This window comes from Loxodonta africana, chromosome Y, assembly GCF_030014295.1.
Source record: "Loxodonta africana isolate mLoxAfr1 chromosome Y, mLoxAfr1.hap2, whole genome shotgun sequence".
NCBI classification, from domain to species: domain Eukaryota; kingdom Metazoa; phylum Chordata; class Mammalia; order Proboscidea; family Elephantidae; genus Loxodonta; species Loxodonta africana.
The window spans coordinates 22687001-22711681 of NC_087370.1; the positions used below are offsets into that span (position 1 = coordinate 22687001).

Genomic DNA, 24681 nt, shown 5'->3' on the forward strand with positions numbered 1-24681 from the left:
TGGCAGTAGGAGTGGGGTGCTGCTTTGACAGATACCTAATATGTGGAAGCTGTTTTTCAACTGGGAATGGATAGAGGCTGGACGAGTTTTAAAGTGCCCAAGAGTAGAAGCGTAGATTGCCTTGAAGAGAGTGTTGGTGGAATTCTGGACATCAAAGACAATTGTGGTGAGCACTCAGAAGAAAGTGAAAAGAGCTGTTAAAGCCATCCACTTGGGGTATTTCGGATATAACAGCACTAGATGAGTAAGACAACAGGTGAGCCTGGGGCTCCCTCTACTGGGCACTGGTTTGGGGTTCATGTTCCAAAACGCTATAAGCTGACTTTAGGAGAATTTCGGAATTTCAGTGATCACTTTGGGAAAATGAGTTCCCATTTGCATTGTCTATTTTCCTCTGTGGGGCACTTTTTTTGCTGATCAGGTTTTGTCAGAGGGTCTGATATACCTCCATGTGAGACTCTGGCAAGTTAATCAGTTTTATCTAAAACCTGTGTTTTTGTGGAATTGACTTGATCTTACCAAAGAAATGCTGTATACCGTTTAAGAAATTGGAATCCCTATTTGTTTTCCCTTATGTTGTTTAAGGGTAGAAGCTTGATTTGTGAGCTGGCCTCACAGACCATTAAATTTGTGATGTTCCTCTGTCCTCTTTTGTTCTCAAGCTTGAGTCTGATCTAGTAACTGTAATCATAGTAATCTTTTAGTCCACTCAGTCCTGTGTAGTTACTTTCAGTTCTACATAATCCTGGATCAGCAGCAGTCTGTAAACCCATCAACTTCTACACGAGAGTTCTGGAAATCTTAATTCAGCCTAGTGTATTCCATCTTCAAAATATCACACCTTTTTCATACGTCCAATGTAGTCCATCTTTTGTTGGACTATTTTGATCAAGCATTTTCAGTGAGGCAGCAAGATAAAAACTTATATGCAAATGACAAAACTTTAAAAGGCCATGATTAACTTATAATAATTCTTAAAAGTGAAAGATCTAATGGAAATTAATTACAAAAGTAATGCAAAGTCAAATGAAGACAATTTAAAAAAATTTAGGAAAAAAATTTCTGAACAATAACTAACCTTATCTTCAAAGAACTTTGGATATAACACATAGTAATCTTGAGATGTAATACTATATAGTCAGGATACCATATTTTTACAGAAACAATGTGTACCTTCTACTTTTGTTTTGCAACCGTGCCTTTTCCCATGAAGTATTTTGCTAAGCACCGTATGCTAGTTTTTATTACAGCAACATGAAAAAAATTGGCATAGCGGCATTATGAAAATGCCTTGTGGGGGGAAAGTGCAGTTGGCAAAGAAAAACAGAAGGCCCTCGTTATTTCCGTAAAAATACAGGATACCCCAGCTATAACAAGGGCATCAAGTTTTTGGAGCCCGGGTGCACAGTTGTTATCAGCTCTGCTTCTAAACCAAAGGTTAGTTGGTTCAAATCCGCCAGCCACTCCTTGGAAACCCTATGGGGTAGTTCTACTCAAAATTGACTACACAGTAATAGGTTTGGTTTTGGTGTTTTGGATTAAGTCTCTAAACATCTGAAGAGTAATTAAAAAAAAAAAAAAAACCTCCATAGGTAAATGATGGGAATTCCCCATTAAAGACATTGCCTCAGATGATGCTAGATTCAAAAGAAATAATGACTAATTAAAAAATAAAATTATGACAGTATCATGTGCTTGTTGTCTAGTATCAGGCACGCTGACACATAAATTTTTAACCCAAAGAAAATTTGACACTTCTGATTTGACAACACATTTCATGTAACTCATAACATTCAATAAATCTTTTAAACAGTCTTTGTTATATATCTTTTGTTGAATCTAAAAATTTTTTTCTAATGTTTTTGTTTTTGTTGGGAATATGCACAGCAAACCACACACCAATTCAGCAGTTTCCATATGTACAGTTTAGTGACAGATGATATTCTTCAAGGTGTGCAACCATTCTCATCATCCTTTTCTAAGCTGTTTTCCCCTATTTACATAAATTCACTGACTCCTGAGATTCCTGTCAAATCTTTGGAGTTGTTGCTGTCAATTTGATACCTTATAGTCATTAAAAGTTTATAATGCTCAATGCAGACATTTTTCAGTAGTTAAGCTAAACATCGTTTGGTTTTAAGAAGACTTCAGGGAATTCTTACTGGTTTAAGGTTTAAAGATTATTTCAGGGGAAGAGTTTCAGGGGTTTATCCAACATTCATGGCTCCAGGAAGTCTGGAGTCCATGAATTTTTAAAAATTCTGTCCTGCATTTTCCCCGTTTTCATCAGGATTCTTTTATGAAATCTTTGATCAAAATGTTCACTAATGGTAGCCAGGCACAATCCAGTTCTTCTGATCACAAGGCAAAGAAGGCAGTTGTTCATGAAGCCAATTAGCCACGTATTCCGTATCTTCCTCCTATTCTTGACTCTCCTTCTTCTGTTGCTTCAGGTGAACAGAGTCCACCTGTGTATCTTGGATGGCAGCTTGTAAGCTTTTAAGACACCTGGCGCTACACAACAAACTAGAAGGTAGAACAGAAGCACTAAACATGTCATTAGGCCAATTAACTGGGATGTCCCATGAAACCATGGTCATAAACCTCTAAATCTCATGAGATTTAAGCAGCCTCAGCAAGTACTTTTGTTGTTGTTGTTATTGTTGTGAATATATTACACAAATTTTGCTAATTCAACTTTTTACAGGTTCCAACTTATCGGTAGTTATTAGAATAATCGGCCATGCAACACTGCCCTTAATCAATGTGGTATTTCTATCACCTTTAACCCCATCTCATTTTCGTTTTCCTTTCCCTCTCACCTCAATAACCACTAATGAAATTTCTTCTCCACACATTTGCTTTTCTTGTCTTTTTACGGAGCCCTGGTATCGGAGTGGTTAAGCACTCGACTGCTAATTGAAAGGTTGGCGGTTTGAACTCATCAGTCACTCCACAGGAGAAAGATGTAACGGTCTGCTTCCGTAAATATTACAGCTTTAGAGCCCTATAGGGCTGTTCTATTCTGTCCTATAGGATTGCCCATGAGTCAGAATCGACTGGATGGCGGTGGATTTGGGTTTGCATTTTTACATCAGTCAAGTCGTACAGTATTTGTCCTTCTGCGATTGACTTATTTCTCTCAGCAGAATGTCTTCCAGCTCCATCCGTATTATAGCATGTGTACTGATAGTTCATTTCTTCTACATTTTGTTTATCCGTTCAAATGTAGATGGGCATTTATGTTGTTTCTACTTTTTGGCTATTGTGAACAGTGCTGCAGTGAACATGGATGTACAAGTCTCTGAGCCTCTGCTTGCAAGTCTTTTGGTTATGTAAGTAGGAGTGGAGTTGCTTGGTCACATGAAAGTTCTATTTTTAGTTTTGAGGAACCACTACAGTTTTGCTGGAGGGCTTTACCATTTTGCATTCCGACTAGCAATAGGTGTTTCCAATTTCCCTACATCCTAACTTGTTATTTTTCTTGATTTTTTCAATTTGGCTATCCTAGTGGAAAAAAAAAAAAAAGTGGAAGTGAAATAGTATGTCTATGGTTTTGATTTGCCCCTCTGTAATTGCTACTAAAGAGCATCCTCCTATTGAGGTTCTTAGAGCTATTTTTTACAGAAACTTTTACCCATGGAAGCAGCAGTCAAGAAATCAAATGATGAATTGGGCAAAACTATTGCAAAAGACCAGTTTAAACTGTTAAAAGCAGAAATATCACTTTGAGAAATAAGGTGCACCTGACCCAACCAATAGTATTTTCAATCACCTCGTATGCATAGAAAAGCTGGAAATGAATAAGGAAGACTCAAGAACTGATGCCTTTGAGTTGCCGTGTTGGTGAAGAATAATGAATGTACTATGGACTGCCAGAAAAACGAAGGAATGTGTCTTGGAAGAAGTACAACCAGAATGCTACTTAGAAGCGAGGATGGCGAGAATTCGTCTGACGTACTTTGGCCATTATGAGGAGGGAGAAGTCCCTGGAGAAGGACATCATGCTTGTTAAAGTAGAAGAAAGAGAGGAAGACCTTAAATGAGGTGGATTGACACAGTGGCTGCAATGAAGGGATCAAGAATAGCAATGGTTGTGAAGATGGTGCAGGACCGGACAATGTTTGGTTCTGTCGTACGTATGGTGACTATGAGTTGGAACCTACCTGATTGTACCTAAGATCAGCTGTGATTTTGTATGCTTATTTTTTTCGTACTCGTGTGTGCTCTATTAGACAAATAAATTACAAATATTCAATGCTCAATGCTTTCTTGGTTTGAATGCTACCTGGCCATATTACCTGCTTTGCTTGATAAATTCATGACTATTTTCGTTGTTATTTTGTTTTACGTTTTCCCATATGTCCAATGAATGAGATTAATCACTAGTTTCTGTGTTCCTATTGGACTTGTGCTGCTTCTCCTGCCCACCGGAAGCGGAAGTGTGCCTCCTTGGTCGCCGTCCGACCGGTTCCTCCGGTGTCTGGCAGCAACGGCTTCCTGGAGGCCTGTGTGTGTCGGTGCGTGGACACGTGAGGTGGTGGGCGGCATGGGAGCCGCGCAGACGTCTGCTGCTGCGGGAGCTGGGAGACTTGCGGGGTCCCGGGCCTCCCGGGCGCCGGGGTCGCTTCCTGTGTGTGTCGGTGCGTGGACAGGTGAGGTGGTGGGAGCCGCTCAGACCTGTGCCGTTTAGGGAGTTGGGAGACATGGAGGGTCCCGGGCCTCCCGGGCGCCGGGGTCGCTCCCTGTGTGTGTCGGTGCGTGGACAGGTGAGGTGGTGGGAGCCGCTCAGACCTGTGCCGTTTAGGGAGCTGGGAGACATGGAGGGTCCCGGGCCTCCCGGGCGCCGGGGTCGCTCCCTGTGTGCGTCGGTGCGTGGACAGGTGAGGTGGTGGGAGCCGCCCAGACCTGTGCTGCTAAGGAAACGCGGAGACATGCAGGGTCCCGGGCCTCCTGGAGTCTCGGGTCGCTCCGGCGTCTGAATGGCGCGTCCCCACGTGTTGTGGAGACACAGGTGCGCGGTTACCTTGAGCTGCTCCTCAGCCCTCAGTCACTGCTGGCCCCTGCGTATATTTACCGTTTACTGAGCTGTTTCTGGAGGGCTGGGCACGGGGTCGAGGACTTCGTCTAAGGGACCTTCTCTGAGCCTCCAAACACCACTGCCAGGGAGCGACGGTTTGTAACGTTTTACAGAAGTCTAATAATCTCGGAGAAATTTAATACCTCGCCCGTAGACAAATATCTACTCAGTGGTAGTGTCTGAACTCAAATGCAAATCTGTTATTACTTCAAGGGGCATAGTGATCACAGTCTCCCTGCCTGAAACGGCTCCTCTTTCTTTTCTGTCCTTCATCAGGCAGGACTTTTGTTGAGTATTAGTGGTCCCGGGGAAATGAAGATTGTGGCGAGGATTATAACCTCCTCCTTTGATGGGTATATGTATTTAAGACTGATGAACAATCAACAAACATGACTTGGAAATAGTACGTACGTTTAGGAGCACGTTTATCCCAGTTTCAGGAGGAAAACATTTAATACAGGCACCTTTCGAGGAATTCCTGGGGCGTTAAGGCAGAAATTTTCATCACGATTGTGTGAGAAACCATACAGCCAGTCGTAGTTGGTCCGATATAAAATGTGATGTTGCTGAACGGTCTTAATGCAGGCGACGAACGATTTATAGAGATGACACACCCTGGGTGTGTAGTCTGTGCTAGATTGGGTACTGGGAATTGAACTGTAACCTAACCACTCGGGTTCTTGCCCTGTCTTATTAGCCGATTGAAATAAGATGGACACTGACTGCAAGGGCAACAGAAAGTGGCAAGTTTATTGTCTACACATACAAGGAGCACCTGGGGTCTAGTGACCTTATGGCCACGTGCTGGCTGACTAGGGGAGCTGGGGAGCTTTTTGTTTCCAGTGGCCTCAGGGGCTGGGTTTGGTACCTGGAGTCTTCTGCCTTTAGCCCTCCCCTGCCTATATTGGGGTGGGGGGAGGGTCAGGTGAAGGATGTGATTTCAATCTGTGCATGCTTCAGGGTGTAACTAGGGCTAGTCAATGGACCCAGCCAGTACCTGCTGCGACTTCCTGCTCAAAACAAGCTTGTGGTTAGCAAGACAAAGGGGGGGGGAGGGGTGTTGCCTGGGGTTTCCACTATGGCTGACAGCCTGTTTCAGAACCATTGTTTCTGCTACCAAAGAAGCACAGTCCTTAAAAAGTCCACGGCTTCTTGGAGCACAAAGCCTGCGTATTCCTAGAGTCAGAGCGGTGAAAATTAGGAATGAAGGGAAGGTGGGAGGCCCTTGTAACGCCACTAACCCATATACTTCAGATCTTAGAGGGTCAGCGACACTGCAGTGTTGAAAAGGTCCCTCATCTTGTATAATAATTACTTTACACAGTGAAAGAGTGAAGTAGGGCGGCCCTGGGTGGCGGAAAAGGTTCAGATTATTAGCGGAAAGGTTGGTGGATTGAACTCACCCAGATGTGCCTTGAAAGACAGGCCTGTCTATGTGCTCCTGAAAGGTCACAGCGCTGAAAACCCTATGGAGCAAATTTCAAGTGTCTATATTTCAGTGTCCTGTTGGAGAAATTATTGAGAGTGCCAGTGCTTAATCTTTTTTAAAGTTGCTATGAATTATAGTTCCTGTTTTGTGTGTACATATATATTTAATTATTATTATGGAAGGAGTCTTTTTTTCACATATTAACCAGGTGATCTAGATCTAATTACCTTAAAAAACCAATTCTTTACACACTGCAGTTCTTGAAATGTGATTTTATTTCTTTAGGTTAGTACAGCCTGAGGTTGGTGTGAAATCTTAGAAATACCAGTTTTCCTGTCTATATCCTCACAGTATCTAAAGCTCCCTCCTTTCACTTACATTCCAACCAAGAAACTAAATTTCTTTCTTTCTTCTTAATAGTGTCATTTCATGGTACCTGTGTGTGTGTGTGTGGTAATATAAATATAACAAGTCTTTTTCCTTTTTCAACCATTTTTACATGCAGAATTCAACGTGAATTGCTTTCACCATGTTGTGCAACTATCACCTCTATCAATTTCCAAGATTTTCCATCACCATTAGAAGAAAGTCAGTGTCGCCTAAGCATTAACTCCCCTCCTCTCTCCCATCTTCCCCTAGTAACGATTTGGTCTCTATATACTTGGCTATTACAGATACTTAAGTGAGATTGTACAAGATTTATACTTTTGTGTCTGACTTGTTTAATTTAGCATAGAGTTTTCAAGATTCATCCATAGCGTAACATTTATGAGAACTTAATCTCTTTTTATGGCCGAATAATATTCTATTTTTTTAATCCATGCGTCTGTTGATGGACATTTGTTTTTTTTTTTACACTTTTTTGCTATTTTGAATAGTGGTGTTTGAACATTGGTGTAAAAATAGCTGTTTGCATCCCTACTTTCAAGACTTTTGTGTATCTACTTGTTAGGTATCATTGAGGTAATTTTAGACTCATGGTGAGACCACGTGACAGAGTAGAGCTGTAGTGTAGGGTTTTTTTGCTGTAATTTTAACGAAAGCAAATCATGGCGTCTTTGCCACAGGTGAAAAGTGCCAACTTTTGTTTTCTTTAGTTACATAATTTTATAATTTTGTTGTGGAGAATATACACAGCAAAACATACACCAATTCAACATTTTCTACAGGTACCGTTTACTGACATTGATTATGTTCTTCCAGTCTCACAACCATTCTCACTGAACTTTTCTCAGTTGTTCTCCCCTTAACATAAACTCAGTGCTCCCTAGGGTTCCTGTCAGCTCTTCTGAGTTGCTGTTGTCAGTTTGATCGCACAGAGACAGTTTTCTAAAGAGCAGAATGCTCAAGGCTCATTGTTTACTACTTAAGCTAAACTATTGTTCGATTTTAAGAAGACTCTAACGGATATTTTTGGTTTAAGGTTTAAAGATGATCGCAGGGCAATAGCTTCAGGGGTTCATCCAACCTTCATGGCTCCAGGAAGCCTGGAGTCCATAAGAATTTGAAATTCTGTTGTGCATTTTCCCTCTTTAGATCAGGATTCTGCTCTAGAAGTTTCGATGAAGATATTCCGTAATGGCAGCCAGGCACTCTCCTGTTCTTCTACTCTCATGGCCAATGAGGCAGCTGTTCATGGAGGCAGTTACCACACATTCCTTATCCTCCTCCTTTTCCTGACTCAACTTTTTCCTCGGTTGTTCCAGGTGAATACAGACCAACTTTTGTGCCTTGGATGGCAGCTTGTAAGACCCCAGGCACCACACAGTGAACTAGGAGGTTAAATCACTCAACACGTTATTAGGCCAGTTAACTGGGATGTCCCATGAAAGCGTAACCCTCAACCTCCAAAGCAAGGAACCACGTCCCATGAGGTATATGGTTGTTCATCAGCAGCCTCAACATCTGCTCTTTTTGTTGTTGTTCATACTGTCAGTCTTTTGGTTAGCAAGCGGGTACTTAACCATTTGCACCATCTGCGCTCCTATAAATGGAAATTTCTGGGTCATAGGCTATTCGTATGTTTAACATTTTGAAAAACAGGCACACTTTTCCACAGAGGCTGAACCATTTTGCAACCCTCCGGCAATTTCTTCATATTCTCTCCAACTCTTGTTGTTTCTGATAGTAGCCATCCTCCTAGGGATGAGGTGGTGTGTCTTGTGGTTTGGGTTTGCATTTCCCTAATGACAAGGGCATTCATCATCTTTTCATGTGTTTATTGACCATTTGCTTATCATCTTTGGTGAAATGTCTCCTTCAGTTTTTTGCCCAATTTTATAATTGTTGCTGACACTTAGGAGGTCTTTCTCTGTCCTGGATACTAAACCCTTATGGCATGTATGATTCCCAAATGCAGTGAAACCTGTGAAAGCTGGAACCTCTAAGGTGGAAACCTGTCAGAGTAGGAAAACTCAAATATTTTCCATTAAAGAAGTGACCAAAAAGTGGCAAGGCTGCGCTGCGTAAAAGGCGGAAAAATTGCAAGACCCAGAAAAAGAAGGCAATCCTCTCAAATTCCAGCTCTCACAGGTTTCAGTGTATTTTCTCCCATTCTGTAGATTGTCTCTTCCCTTTGTTGAGAGTCTTAATTGATCTGTTTTGTCTTTTATTCCTTGAGCTTTTTGCTATTGTAGCTCAGAATCCATTGTTGAAAGCTAGTGTGTGGAGAAAAGAAACGTGCTTCTTTTTTTAAATTGTAAAAATATAGTATGAGTCAAAAACTGTAAAACTGCGTACAGTAAAACCAATTTTTGAACAGCAGTTTTAATCTCAACATGGTGTTGAATAATGTGGTGCCTCCTATTTTCCTTCTCTAGAGATAGATATTCTAGGAGTACTCCCATTCTGGATGGGACTTTCCTTTGGAGACATGACTGTTGTCATGTTACTTCATGTCAAATTCAAGCCTTCATTCAAAACTACTGAGTTTTCCTCGGTGAGAATCTAAGAAATGCTCCTCAGATACCATGACAGTATCAGCTTTTTTTTTTTTTTCCAGCGAAGAAAGTTTTCTTCATTTTATTAGATTCTCTTCTCTCTCTCTCTCTCTCTCACACACACACACACGGTAGTCATTTAATTTCTTATTCAACGAAACAGGTTAAACCACATGAAGTTCCATGTTGGCGTTTTTCAAAGTTACCAAAAAGGCAGGTTCACATGCTTCTTCCAAATACGCCTGAGTGTTTACAAAGATCTAAAGAATTCACTGTAACGTGTACAACTATAAGCAGTGGTTCAGTTAAAATAAGGGATGTCTTCACTCAGGAGAAGTCTTCACACAGCCTTGAAAGTCAAGCAGAAAAAAAGAAGCTTTTCATCCAGAAGTTGACTGTAATTACCAGCCCCTGGTCTGCATCAAGCTTGTCCAGTCCCTTAGTACAGAAACCAAATGTCTGCTGTCAGACGTTAGAATCTGTGCCAGGAGCCATTAATTATTTGCTAAAGGCCTCATCCGTGCCAACACTCTGCTCTTCCTCTCCTTTAGCTTGCAGCTTCAGAAGTGGGAATGCAGCCTGTTTCAGAGGACACAGTGTGATTGTTCGTGGCCAGCAGAAGACGGCCCACAGGATGAGATTCAGGCTCCTGGGTCCGAATGGACTCAGACACCAAGTCCTTCCCATAGCCCACCTGGAACACTAAGGACTGTAACGCTCTGAAACCTAACGTGTCCAAGACAGAGCTTTTAAAATCTCACCTGAACAAATCTACTTCTCACCTGGCTTTCCCAGCCGGTAAGCTGCACCAGCCTTCATTCATTCACTGCATTCAGGGAAACAGTCCAAGCTACCGTGAGAGGGGAGCTCCCTTAGGAAGGCAGCTCTGAACTTTCTTCTCCTATTTCTCTTTTCAGAGGAAGTTACAGCCTCCACCCAGCAGCAAGAGGCAGATATCAACAATGTAAACCAAGCCAACTCTCAATCACATCCAGAAAAAATCCACATATTTTACCCTCTTTGGCAAGACCCTCCACATCTGACTTAAATTGAGAACACCCTCATATTTCATAGGCTCTTGACATCTTTTTAGAAAAATCTTTTTCAGACATGTCAACATTTTCCCTGCCTTTCGGCCTTCGCACCAAGTATTTCTGCTGATTAGAGGAAAACTTTTAAACTCTAGGAACCCAATAATTCCTATAATTCTTGTCTCACTTCAAATGTCACCTCTGCAGAAAGTGCCCCTCCTGTCCCCTCAGTTATTCCCACTCATTTCTATGTTTAAATGTCATTGAGGTTTTCAGAACGAGGTAAATCCAGTTGAGGTTGACATTAACCTTCATGATGCAAGTAAAAGCAAACTGAGTGCAATGTTCCATTTCCCTATGTGACAGACTTTTAGCAAGCCCAAAACTATGAAGCTCTGCATTGTGCTGCTGGCAGCTTTCATGCCCTCTCTGCCCTGTTAGTTGCTTAAGGGTCTGGTGAGTTCACTAGAGGTGTGATGCCCATTAGCTGTGTGTTGCTATTTCAATTAAAAGTAATTAAAACTAAAAGTAGAGTTCCTTCTTTGCACTAGTCATATGTTCTGTGGTGAATAGGCACATAGGCCTAGTGCCTACCATATTGGAGTGTACAGAAAGAGAACATGTCTATCTTCACATAAAGTACTCTTGGATAGTGCTGCTGAAGACTATATATAACAGGTAATAATCTGTGTGTGTCCTCAATGATCAGTGTCAAAGGCCAGAAGGAACAAGAAGACAAAATACAGAGTGTCTGCCCATAGATTTATCATCTAGCTTGGGAGACAGTTTTAAAGAAAGAATGAAAAACTAAGGATATGTGATATCTGTATTAAAAAGACCTAACCCGAGAGTGAGGTGCAACTGCTTGAAAAGGGAAATTATCTCAGTGAAGATTCACAAAATGTTTTTTTTTTAGCTACATGCAGTGTTGTGTAGAGCTGATACCATTTTGTATGGGTGGGGGTGGAAAGAGTATTTCAGTTGGGAAAAATAAATGTGTAAATCCCTGAGACAGCAGAGAACCCAGTATTATCTATTCATTGATGGAAGTCAGAAATGATTAAAGCAGAGAAAACAACAAGTGAGTGGTGAGGTTTGTGTGAGCTGGATTGGAACAGATCGTTTAGAACCGTGCTGAATACTCTGGGCTTTTGGAAGGCCCATGGACAGCCACTGATGGGCACTGAGCATTTCCTATGCCGCAGATAGAATTTGGAAGTGACAACGATGATTGAATGATGTCAGGCAGGAGCTTGTTATGAACAAATTAGGGAGGACTGTGAGGAGGCCTAGACGGGCAGATTGATTGTGAATCAGGAAGATAGCCAGTGATACAATAGAGGTGTGGATGGATAAAGGGCATCCCTTCATAGACTGCTCATTCCTGTACATCACTGAATGCTTCTCACGGTTGACTGTCAATGTGCATAACCCCCGGATCTGGTTGAAATGCAAATTTCGATTGAGAAATTCTGGGATGGGACTTGAGTTTTCCACATACTGAACAAGCTCGTGGTTTATGCTGGAAATACTAGTCGAGAAATAATGATGTGAATTAAAATTAGCGAGCTGTATTACAGAAAATAAAAAAAAAGAAGGATAACGTGTAGAGGGGAGACACTGGTGTAAAGATCTTGCAACAGAGAATTCATTGACAGTGAGACCAAGAAATGAAATAGGACTCAAGCTGGAGAGGGAGCAGGGTGAAAAGAAACAGGAAGTGAAGTACGAGACGGGTCCTTCGTGAAAGCATAAAGATTTTCTGATTTATTTGTTGATCTATATCAGGAAGAAAAAGTGTTCAGGAATCCCCCCAGATTTCTCAAAATCTTAGTGAGTGGTGTTCTCATGGTTTGAAAATGAAGGGGGAAAAAATACGAGACAAGTCAAGGGGCAGAAAGAAATGTTAGTTAATTCCAAAGGAACAGAAAAAATACTGATCAGATATTACAGTGTCATAAGTGAGATGAAAAAGTTTTAGAAAGCCACAGTGGAAGGTTTTTACAGCACATAACTTAAAAATAAATGAACCATGATGAGTTCATTGTCAATATATGAAAAGTATGTTCTTAAAATTTCATCCATGTTAATGTCAGATAACAGTGACATCTGACACCAGGAACAAAGGTACGTAGGTAAGCCCACAACTTGAACATTGAATCCCTAAGTGCCTGGAGGAAATCAGGTTCAAGTTTTGTAGCCTGGCCAGGCCTGGTTGCTTCTCATGCTGTGGGAGAGGTAAATTCCTCCATGTGTGATCTTGTTGCAGAAAGGAGAGGCCTGTGGAGCTTCCTGAAGAATGCGGGTGTGTCCTCTGGGGGCTGGAGCCTGTTCTGCCTTTAGTGTAAAGGCCCTCAGGGTGGAGCATTGCCCTGAGCCTGGGAGGAGGCCAAAGGCCTGTCAGTCCCTGCTTCCTCCACACTGTTTCTTCCCTATCCTTCTTCCATTTCAGACCTCAGGTGTGGTGCAGGGAGGACTAGTCCAGTCCAGGCAGCTGGGGACCTCAGGCGACCATCTGGCACATCCATCAATCACAAGGAAGGATTTCAATTGCTGTCACTGGTGTGTGGACCAAACATTATTCATCTGCCTCCAGACTGCCCAGGCCTCTGCTTCCAGTCCTGTCCCTCTTCCTGGAAGTAGCTTCTTGGGGTCAGAGACGTCATTCCATAGACTCCCAGAAGCTGGAGAAGAAAATGGTGAGTTCTACGCAGAACTGGGTTATCCTTAGCATTATGTGGGTGAGGCTGGATCTGAATTGTTGGGGAAGCAGCCGTGTGCTGCGGGACTGTGGTTTCAGTGAAGAAGACAGTGACAGAGGAGGCTGAGGAACTGAGCCCTAGGAGGCACCCTAATACCTTGCTCCACTGTTTCTGGGGCCTTCATCCTTACATACATGGCATTTGAAGATTTGAATATCTGGTGTCACCTTCCTTATGTGACTCTCAGAGGTAGCATCACACGGTGTTAATATCCCCCCTTCCCCCTTCCCGGTTCTTGGTGTTCTGTGTTGAATGACAGAGTCTTCTGTCCTGAATCTGAAGACAGAGGAGCTCTGGCTGTGGAGGCTGAGCCCCGACCCTCTAGAGCCATCCTTGTCCCATGTCTCTGAACAGTGGTCTTGAGTCCCCCTAGGCACTGGAGCACTTTGAGTCTTTAAAGGATTGAGAGGTATCATACCAGTTTCCTCCACTGCTCAAAAGTGTAAAATTACTCAGCATTTCACTAAGATTAAAAGCCAGATTCTTTTCAGTTGCCAACGAGTTCCCCCGAACATGATAAGCCCACTGACCCCAATCACCCCTCCAGATTCCTAAGACGGTTTTTCATCTGCATTGCATTCGGCTCCAGCCACGTGGGCCTTTGGCTCTTCCTAAGACATCCAAGACACCTTCACACCTTCTGACCTGTGCTCTGGCTGTTTCCTCCTTCTAGAACGGTTTCTTCTCAGAGACCTGAATTCTTTTATACAACACATTGCCACATGATAGTTATATATACATGTTTATGTATTTAAATTTACTGTCCCCACTCAAAGAATTTACTATCCATGTTCATCGGGGTGTTCGTTTTGTTCACTGCTGTAGCTGCTTTGCCAATGTGCGGTAGCCTCTGTATCAGTAAGACCTGAATGAATTTTAATGAATAAATGTAGCCACAGTTAAGGGTCTGGAGGGAAGAAGTCTTGTCTGAGACACAGGGCTTTGCCAGGAGAAGTATGTCCTGGTTGTAAGAATTGAATAGAATGTTTACCTTTGTCTCCTCTTCCTATTATCCAAGAGGACTTTAGATCATCTACTGGGTTTGGGTCTTTTTTTTTTTTTTTTTATGCTGTTATTGGACGGTAACAGCAAAAATAACAACAAAACTGTATGCATATGGACAGAAATGGAGTTGTCAGCAATTTAGACTTTAAAGAGAAATTGACCTGCATTGTGATCCTGGCTCAGCAGAGTTCCATGTGGGAAACACTGAGGATGTGATTAAATGAACATCTCTAACTTTACTCAGCTATGACCTGTCTGAAATAATATCTGCTTAGAAGAGTCATGAAAGAAAAATCACAGTTGCTCAGTACATGGGACATTTCATCATCATTCTATAATAAATATCAGGGTTTTTGATGAGTTTAAAATATATAACCTCGCCCACTGCAGTGGAGGAGACCTTTGGCTTTGGGCTCTGGTTCAAAGTTGCTGTCATCCGATCATACCAGGACAGATTAGAGATGTCATAGGCTGCTCACGTCACCATTTCCCTGAGAAGAGGAGTCTTCTTTCTCTAAAATTACTCTGTTTTAGCACTGAAGGCGTCTTTTAGCAGCCTTTTCTCTCCTCTTGACACGAGAAACCCAACGGATTCCTGCTGTTTCAGAAAGGTCACTCTTACAGACCAGGGGCTTCCAGTGGTCAGGGTTCAGGTAGTCATGGTTAGGTGCCTTCCAGGGGCTGCGAATGTGAGAGAATTCTAAAGCACAGCCCCTAGAGGCTGGTGTGTAAGTCTATTTCCTAGGCTCCACGGGCAATTTAACCGGTAAACCATCTGCATTTCAGCTTACTTATAAAATTAATTTTTTTGTAGTAGAAGTTATACCTAACAAAATCTTTGTCAATTCAACAGTGTTTACATGTATAGTTTGGTGACACTGATTACGTTCATCATGTTTTACAGTCATCCCAACCAAAAACCAAACCAAGTGCCATCAAGTTGATTCCGACTCCTAGCGACCATATAGGACAGAGTAGAACTGCCCCATAGACATTCCAAAGAGCGCCTGGCGGATTTGAAGTGCCGAGCCTTTGGTTAGCAGCCGTAGCACTTAACCACTATGCCACCAGGGTTTCCAGATGGAAATGGTAACCTTTTCTCACTGAGCAAACACAAGGGTGTGGTGTTGTTGTTTCTGCAGATGTTTTGCTCCTTGTCCTCTTCTAACATTAGACTGTGTTTGTGGACCTATCACATTCCCACCTTGGGCCTTGGTGCTCTCTGTTGAATGAGAGTCTCCTGACCTGAATCAGCCACATGCTTATCTCCAAGAGTTGAAGAAAATATGACCAGCTCAGTGTTTGGGTTGCCAGTGTGTTGATATTGGCCCCTGGTCCTCCCATGGTTGTGAGAAACAAAAGCAAAACTGCCCTTCTGCAGTGTTTACCAGTTACTATACATCATCCTGTCTCCACCCTGTGCTTTATGTTTTGTTGAGTGTGTTCTGGTAGGGCTTACGGAAGGAGTGGTAATTGTTTGTTCACAAGGAAGTGAAGATCTGAATGAGAGCATTTCTCTAATGTCTGCTATGTTTTCTAACCATTCCAGACTGTAAAGAGAGAGGAGAATACGACTGCAATTGGTCACAGTCGAACGGTAGAGAGATAATTTCAGTGCTGGGCGTCTGTGAGACAGAAAGCAATCAGTGAGGAAGTGAATGTAGTTAGTGAAGGGACGAGGCTGATGGCCATACCCTAGAGTAGACCTTGATAGTACACAGAACCTTGTGTCAAATCCCTAAGAATCCTCTGTTCCCCAGGACTGTCAGCCTCACCCTTCATTCTTGTACACACTGAAGTCCATGGTACCTTGCTGATGCAGAATGTGTCAATGTTTTAGGACTCAGTGGTTGTTGAGGATGTGGCTGTGGTCTTTACCCCGGAAGAGTGGGCTTTGCTGGATCTTACTCAGAGGAAACTCTACAGAGATGTGATGATCGAAACCTTCAGAAACCTGGCCTCAGTAGGTAGGACCAGATTCCTTTTTTTTTTTTTTCGGTTTTCTATTATTCCTTTAGTGAAGAAAACTATTTTACTCATTAAGTTTACTCCAGAATTTGGGCTGAGGAATGAGAATAAATCATTAAATAAAGGAGGCATGGTCCTTTGGCCCACAGAGCTCATGTATCTTGGCTTTCCGTGAGCACAAAGCAGTATGTATTATACTTAGTTTTCATTTCTCTTGTAATTAAAAGCCTTGAGGCTCTTTAAGTGTTGTAAATGTAAGCACTGGCTTTAGGGGTCACTTTGGGGCACAGAGAGTATTGTATTTGGGGACCGTGTAGAGTATTACTGTGTTGATTACAAGTTTGACATGATTATTTTGCTGCAAATCAACCCACACCTGTCTATCTTCAGAGACCCTGAAGAGCAAAGTATTGCCTCAATGTCAAGGAACTCCTCATTACTCTTCACTGTCTTCCCTCATGATAAGCGTTTCTTCCTGAGCACCATGTCAGCTCTACACATTTGTTTTCCCAGAGACACAACTTCACAGAAACCTGAGCTTCCTTTTCTGACTTTAGCAATCCTTTCACAGCTGCGGTTATTCGGATCCTTTTCCTCTTTTAATGTTACATGTATATCGTGTCCAGTATATTTCTACTTAGCTCTAACTACGCTTGTTCATGTCTCCGTCACTGTCAAAGTTCATAGAAGTATGTCCTAGTAAACTGCTTCTAAACCATTGGTAAAGTGCTGAAACAGTGAAATGTGGCTACGTCTTTATTAACAGTGCTCTTTTTTCCCCAAATAATTTCTTTCCATTTGTTCCATATTGCGAACCTCAACTTGAATTCTTGGGTCAGACTTTGGAAACCTTAAGGATGGAGAAAAGTTACCCAGCAAAGATATAATGGTGGGATACATAAAAAATAACACCTGGTCCTCCATGTTAGGAGAAACCTCTGAATCACACAGTAAGAAAGATGATCATAAAAACCAAGAGAGTCGCTTGAGGTGAGTGTCATTCCAACAAGAGAAAACGGTGCTTCTGGAGAAAATCCTAAGTTGTGATGACGTTAAAATACACATTCATATGTTGATGTGTATATACCAAGGCTTCCAACTGTTTCAGAACAGTTCAGTAATTGCAAACATAAAGAAGGATGGTGTACACATTGCATAGCCTGTTGGATTTTGACCTGAGCAGAGAATAGTTGGCAGTGCCCTGCACAAAGACGATGTCCCACTACACTGCTTTGAATGTGTGTTGCTTGTCACAGTCCTGTTATTGAGTGTTCTGCAGCAGGTTCCTGACACTTTTTCGAATTCATGCAGATCAGATTATTGACAGTACTGTGGGCAGCGATGCACATTGAAAGCTGTGAGATTGGCTGCCATCTTTGTTCAGGGCTCTGTGGTTTGTTCCCAACACAGGTTGAAATCCGATGGGCAACAGATATCCAACGCGAACACTGCCGTTATTTACGTGGGCAATTGTTGAAGCAATACAGACCAGTTTGAAGCTCTGATATGTGCTTATACATATATAAATATATATATATGTGTACGTATATTGTGTATGTATAAACTTTGCTGAAAACTTACGTGTTCAGAGAATTTTCACAACCTTTTCATAAATGTGTGTCAGACATTGAGTATTTGAAACATATTTCACTTAAACACAATGATCAGAAAGCCTCATATTTTAGAAAAGCAGTGACGATTATGGTACTATTTCTGCTAGATGATTTGAAGTATGAAACAGGAGAGAAGTCAAGCGAAAAACTGCATGTTCGCTTTGTTAGGTAATGGTGAAGTGGAAATAATTGATTTCCAACAACATGTTGCCTGTTTTTAACAGAATTCATACAGTAGAACACCTCCGTGAAAAAAATGGAGACAATCCGTGTGGGAAAACCTTCAGGCGGATTCCAAATCTTACCGTGCAGAAAAGAAATCCTCCAGAAGTAAATCCTTTTGAATGCTCTGACTGTGAAAAAGCCATCATGGATCCCTCATCACATAACCACCATGCCTGTCAGTTTATTGCGTGTAGAGAAGCCTGTGGTGGTACCACTCCTATGAGACCTCTTAGTGGCAAGAAACCCCATAAATGTGAGGTATGTGGGAAGGATTTCATTTGTATCTCAACTCTTAAGAATCCTGTGACAACACTCACTAGTGACAATCAGTATAAATGTAATGAGTATGGGAAAGATTTCTATAGTTTCTCGTCCTTTTGGACACATGTGAGAGGTCACAAGGGTGAATGTAAAGAAAGTTCTTCTAGTGACCCTTTATCCCTCCTTTTCTATAACAGAGATAAGCCCTATGAATGTAGGGAATTTAGGAAAGCCTTTAATTTTTCCTCAGCACTCACTGCACATTTAGGCACTCACAGTGAAGAGAGGCCTTATGAATGTAAGGAACATGGGAAAGCCTTTGGTTGGCCCTCATACCTCACTACACATATAACAACTCACACTGGAGAGAGGCCTTATGAATGTAATGAATGCGGGAAAGACTTTAGGCAATCCTCAAACCTCATTGTACATAGAAGGATTCAAAGTGGAGAAAGACCTTATGAATGTAAGGAATATGGAAAAGCCTTTAAGTGTTCCTCACATCTCACTAATGATAGAAAAACTCACAGTGGAGACAAGCCATATAAATGTACAGAATGTGCGAAAGCCTTTAGTCAGGCTTCATCCCTTATTACACATATAAGAACTCACAATGGACAGAGGCCTTACGAATGTAAGGAATGTGGGAAAACATTTAGGTATTCTTCTAACTTCACTTCACATATAAGAACTCACAGTGGAGAGAAGCCTTATGAATGTAAGCAATGTGGGAAAGCCTTTAGGCAGTCCTCAGGCCTCATGACACATAGAAGAATTCATACTGGAGAGAGGCCATATGAATGTAAGGAATGTGGGAAAGCCTTTACAGATCCCTCACACCTCACCTCGCATATGCGAACTCACAGTGGAGAGAGGCCTTATGAATGTGAGGAATGTGGGAAAGCCTTTAGTCAGTCAGGAAACCTCACTAAGCATATAAGAACTCACACTGGGCAGAGGCCTTATGAATGTAAGGAATGTGGGAAAGCCTTTAGTCTGCTCTCAACCCTCACTACACATATAAAAATTCACAGTGGAGAGAAGCCTTATGAATGTAAGCAATGTGGAAAAGCCTTTAGGCAGTCCTCAGGCCTCATGACACATAGAAGAATTCATACTGGAGAGAGGCCATATGAATGTAAGGAATGTGGGAAAGCCTTTACAGATCCCTCACACCTCACCTTGCATATGCGAACTCACAGTGGAGAGAGGCTTTATGAATGTGAGGAATGTGGGAAAGCCTTTAGTCACTCAGGAAACCTCACTAACCATATAAGAACTCACAATGGGCAGAGGCCTTATGAATGTAAGGAATGTGGGAAAGCCTTTCGTCAGCTCTCAAACCTCACCACACATATAAAAATTCACAGTGGAGAGAAGCCTTATGAATGTAAGCAATGTGGGAAAACCTTTAGGCAGTCCTCAGGCCTCATGACACATAGAAGAATTCATACTGGAGAGAGGCCATATGAATGTAAAGAATGTGGGAAGGCCTTTCGTACTTGCTCTTCTCTCACAAGACATATAAAAACTCATAGTGGAGGACTTAGGAATGTAAGGAGCGTGAGAAAGCCCTTCCCTGTTCATCACACCTCACATCACATATAACATCTCACTGTGGAGAGACTACTCTGTCAAAAGGGGGGTGTTTCATCCTTAATTATATAATTTCAAACAGCAAATTTCTGAAAGTCAGTGATAAAAGAACAAAGTTTCTCAGTGTGTAACAAAGCAGTACTACCTCCAAGAAGGGGTCATTCGAATTCCTTTGTGCCTATGAAAGTTTCATTTTCACTATGGGCTTGTCCTCATCGGTGTTTGTTACTTTCTCAGTCCAAGCTAAATTTTACCTTTTGGAAAGTCCTTGACTATAACAAATAAGCCTGTAGGGAATAGCCAGGAGGAAATGTGGTTTTACATTTGTTAATACTTTTATGGATGTTATTTTGTATACAATGAAATACACTCTTCTTGTATTTGGTTTAAGAGTGTTTTTTGAAAAAAATTGTATTCCATGGGAATTCCACTTTGGAATATAAGCTGACAGTTCCTTCAAAATCTAAACACAGTCCTCCCATTCTGATCTAGCAGTAACACTCCTAGGTATTTACCCACATGAGTTAAAAACATATATCCATATAAAAACCTGCTCACAAATGTTTATAGCAGCTTTCTACATAATTACAATAATTGAAAGCACCCAAAATGTCATTGAATAGGTAAATGGGTAAACAAATAGTGAGACATCCATTCAACGGTGTATTATTCAGTGATGAAAATAATTAAGCTATCAAGGTAGGAAAAGTTATGGAGGAATCTCAAATCCACACTACGTGAAAGAAGCCGGTCTAGAAAAGCTACATCCTGTGTGATCCCAAGCCTATGGCATTCTGGAAAAGTATGAAGTGTAGAGGCAGTACAAAAATCATTGATTGCCACGGGTTTGGGGAGAGGCAGGAGGAACGAATAGGTGGAGCCCAGGGAATTTTTACCACTGTGTAACTATTCTGTAGGAAATGTAATGATGGACTGATGACAGTATGCATTTGTCAAAACCTATAGGAGTATAAACACAAAGAGTGAACCCTGATGAAGTCTATGTATTTTAGTTGAAAACCACGTCTCACTATTGATGTGCCCGTTGTTACAAACATATCCCACACCACAGGAATGCAACATGTTAACAATAGGAGAAACAGTGGGTGTAGGTGGGATGCATGGGGAGTCTGTACTTGATGCACAATTTTTCAGTAAATCCTCATGTCTCTGAAAACAAAGTCAATTTCAAAACTATGAAAACTATGGCATCCCATTTTTGTTTTGTTTTTATAACAGGGGCTGCAGAATCTATTGAAGTTTCTTATATCTTTTTCGTATGAACTAAGTAGACATCATTTGTTTTTGTTTCTTATAAGTGAATTTAAAAACTATTGTAAAATGCACGTAAAAAATAAATTTTGCCATTTTAACCATCTGAAGTGTACAAATGCATTAGTTACATTCACAATGTTGTGCAACCATCAACCCTCTTTCAAAAATTCTTCATCCCATCCCATTTGGAACAAAGGAGAATGAAGAAAACCAAACACACACAGAAAATTTAGCCCAAGGTACTAAACGAGTACATGAACCAGAGATTGCACCAGCCTGAGACCAGAACAGCTAGATGGTGCCTGGCTGCCAGCAATGAGTGTCCTACCAGGGAACACAACACAGAGTCTCGGACAAAACGGGATAAAAATGTAGAACAGAGCTCAGATTCATGTTTGAGCAGATTTCATGGTCTGATAGAGACTGGAGGAGCCCCCGAGACCTTGGCCCCCAGACACACTGCAAACTGCTAACTGAAACCATTCTCCAAGCCCACTCATCAGACAAAGATTAGACAGGAGTGTAAAACCGGAAGTAATAAGCATGAGGAATGTGCTTCTTAGTTCAATTAGATTTATAAGACCAAATAGGTAGCTCCTGCCCAAAAGCAGGATGAGAAGGCAGGAAGGGACAGGGAAATTGGTCAAATGGACACAGGGAACCCAGGGGATTCCAACTAATGCCACAAAACAATATCTATGTAAATTTCTTAATAAGAAACTAACTTAAGGTGTAATGTTTCACCTAAAGAATAAGAAAAGTTTTTTTTCATCACCCCAAAGAGAAACTCTGTACCCAACAAGCAATAAGTCCCCATTTCTACTCCCTCCAGCGCCTGGTAACTAATAATAAACTGTTCTCTCTGCCTTTGCCAGTTCTGGACATTTCACATAAACGCAATTGTATGAAATTCGTCCTTTAGTGTCTGGCTTATTTCACTCCTCGTAATATGTGTTCAAGGTTCATCGATCACCTTGCATATAATACCAGAACTTCATTTCTCTTTGTGGTTGAATAAATATTCAATTTCTTCATCAGTGGCATAAGTTGTTGATGCATAAATTTGAATAATATTTGTATTCACTGTTCTTCCTTGTAGGCATATGGATATTATGGTGTCATTGACAGTGTTGTAATGCAGGATCTTGAAATGTTCTTTTTGATCATGAATGCAATTCCATTCTTCTTCAATTTGTCATTCCTGGCATAGTTGGTCATACGAATGTCTGATGTGTCCCATACCAGTCCATTTCAGCTCAGTAAAACCTAGGATATTGATCTTTATGAGTTCCATTTCATTTCTGATAACTTCCAAAGCTGCAGAATTTCATTAATAACGGTAATGTGGGGCAGCTAACAGGATTGAGAAAATGCTCACCATCACTGCCATTAAAGAAATGCAAATGAAAACTACTGCGAGGCAGGGAGAGAGGGATATTCACTAACTAGATAGCAGACAAAAATGTAGGCGATGGGAAGTACAACTGAAGAAAAACAAAAGGAATTTCCTCAATACAACCAAAAGCTTCAAAGGCCAGAGTAGTAAGGACAGGTGTCTGGAGACAATGGTTGCAAGGGATGTGTCGGTCAATTGGCATAACAAAATGTATTAAGAAAACAGTCTGCATTCCACTTTGGTGAGAGGCCGCTGGGGTTTTAAACGCTAGGAATCGGCCATGTAAGATGCATCAATTGGTCTGAACCCACATAGAGCAAAGGAGAATGAAGAACACCAAAGACTCAAGATAAATACGAGCCCAAGAAACAGGGCCACATAAACCAGAGACTCCACCAGCCTGAGACTCAAAGAACTAGATGGTGCCCAGCTGCTGGTGATCATTGCCCTGGGAGAACACAACAGAGAATACCTGATGGAACAGGACAATAGTGGGATGCAGATCTTCAAATCTCATAAAAAGCCCAGGCTTAATGGTCTGCCTGAGACCTAGGGACCCTGACAGCCAAGGTCCCCGAACCTTTGATAGCCCAAGATTGGAACCATTCCCGAAACCAACTCTACACACAGCGATTGGCCTGGACTATAAGACAATGATGCTGCTGAGGAGTGAACTTCATGGCTCAAGCAGACACATAGGATTATGTGGGCAACTCCTGTGTGGTGACGAGATGGGAAGGAAGAGGGGGACAGGAGCTGGCTGAATGGACACGGGGAATGCAGGGTGGAGAGGAGGAATGTGCTGTCTCGTTAAGGGGAGCACAGCTAGGACTGCATAGCAAGGTCTGCACAGCTTTTTGTATGAGAGACTGACTTGATGTGTAAACTTTAACCTAAACCACATTAAGTTAAAGAAAACTATGAGCTACCTTCTTACCCCAACATTATTGGCACGTAAGAACAACAACAACAAAAACCCAAAAATCAATGCTGGAGAGGTTGCAGGGATGTCATGGGTTGAATTATGTCCCCCCGGAAATGTATTAACTTGGTTAAGTCATGATTCCCATTATTCTGTGGTTGTCCTCCATTTTGTGATTGTAGTTTTATGTTAAGGAGGATTAGCGTGGGATGTAACACCCTTTACCAGGTCACCTCCCTGATCCAATGAAAAGGGAGTTTCCCTGGGGTGTGGCATGCACCACCTTTCATGAGAGATAAAAGGAAAAAAGTGAGCAGAGAGACAGGGGAACCTCCTACCGGAAAGCACTGCCGGGAGCAGAGCTTGTCCTTTGGACCCAGGGTCCCTGCTCAGAGAGGCTTCCAAAGCTGGGACAGATTGAGGAGAAGGCTGATAGTAAAAGCCTTTCCCTGGAGCCGACGTCTCAAATTTGGACTTTTAGCCTACTTTACTGTGAAGAAATAAATTTCTCTTTGTTAAAGCCATCCACTTGTGGTATCTCTGTTATAGCAGCACTAGATGACTAAGACAAGGGACAGTGGAACTCTTACGCACTGCTGGTGAGAATGTAAAGGGGTACAACCATTTTGGAAAACGATTTGGTGCTTCCATAAAAAAACTAGAAATAGAAATACCATAGGATTCAGCAATACCACTCCTAGGAATATACCCTAGAGAAATAAGAGCCATCACACAAATAGACATACCCATACGCATGTTCACTGCAGCATTGTCTACAATAGCAAAAAGATGGAAATAACCTAAGTGCCCATCGACAGGTGAATGGATGTCTTAGTCATCTAGTGCTGCTATAAGAGAAATGCCACAAGTGGATGGTTTTAACACAGAGAAATTTTATTCTCTCACAGTCCAGAAGGCTAGAAGTCTGAATTCAAGGCACTGTCCTCTCCAAGGGAAGACTTTCTGTCTGTGCTGGCTCTGGAGGAAGTTCCTTGTCATCAGTCTTCCCTTGGTCTGGGAGCATCCCAGTGCAGGAACCTCAGGTCCAAAGGACACACACTGCTGCTGGCGCTGCTTACTTGGCGGTATGAGGTCCCCATGTCTCTCTGATGGTTTCTCTCTTTTATATCTCAGAAGAGATCGCCTTAAGACACTACCTAGGCTTGTAGACCTCATCAA

General features: G+C 41.9%; 1 protein-coding gene across 1 annotated transcript; it reads left to right on the forward strand.

Annotated features, from left to right (window-relative positions):
• The first annotated feature begins 18031 nt into the window (after nt 1-18031).
• Nucleotides 18032-19948, forward strand: LOC135229070 (zinc finger protein 345-like). The gene has a single exon (XM_064278862.1). It carries the CDS (start codon nt 18032-18034, stop codon nt 19919-19921), a length of 1890 nt encoding a protein of 629 aa, XP_064134932.1. The 3' UTR covers nt 19922-19948.
• Nucleotides 19949-24681: the final 4733 nt, after the last annotated feature.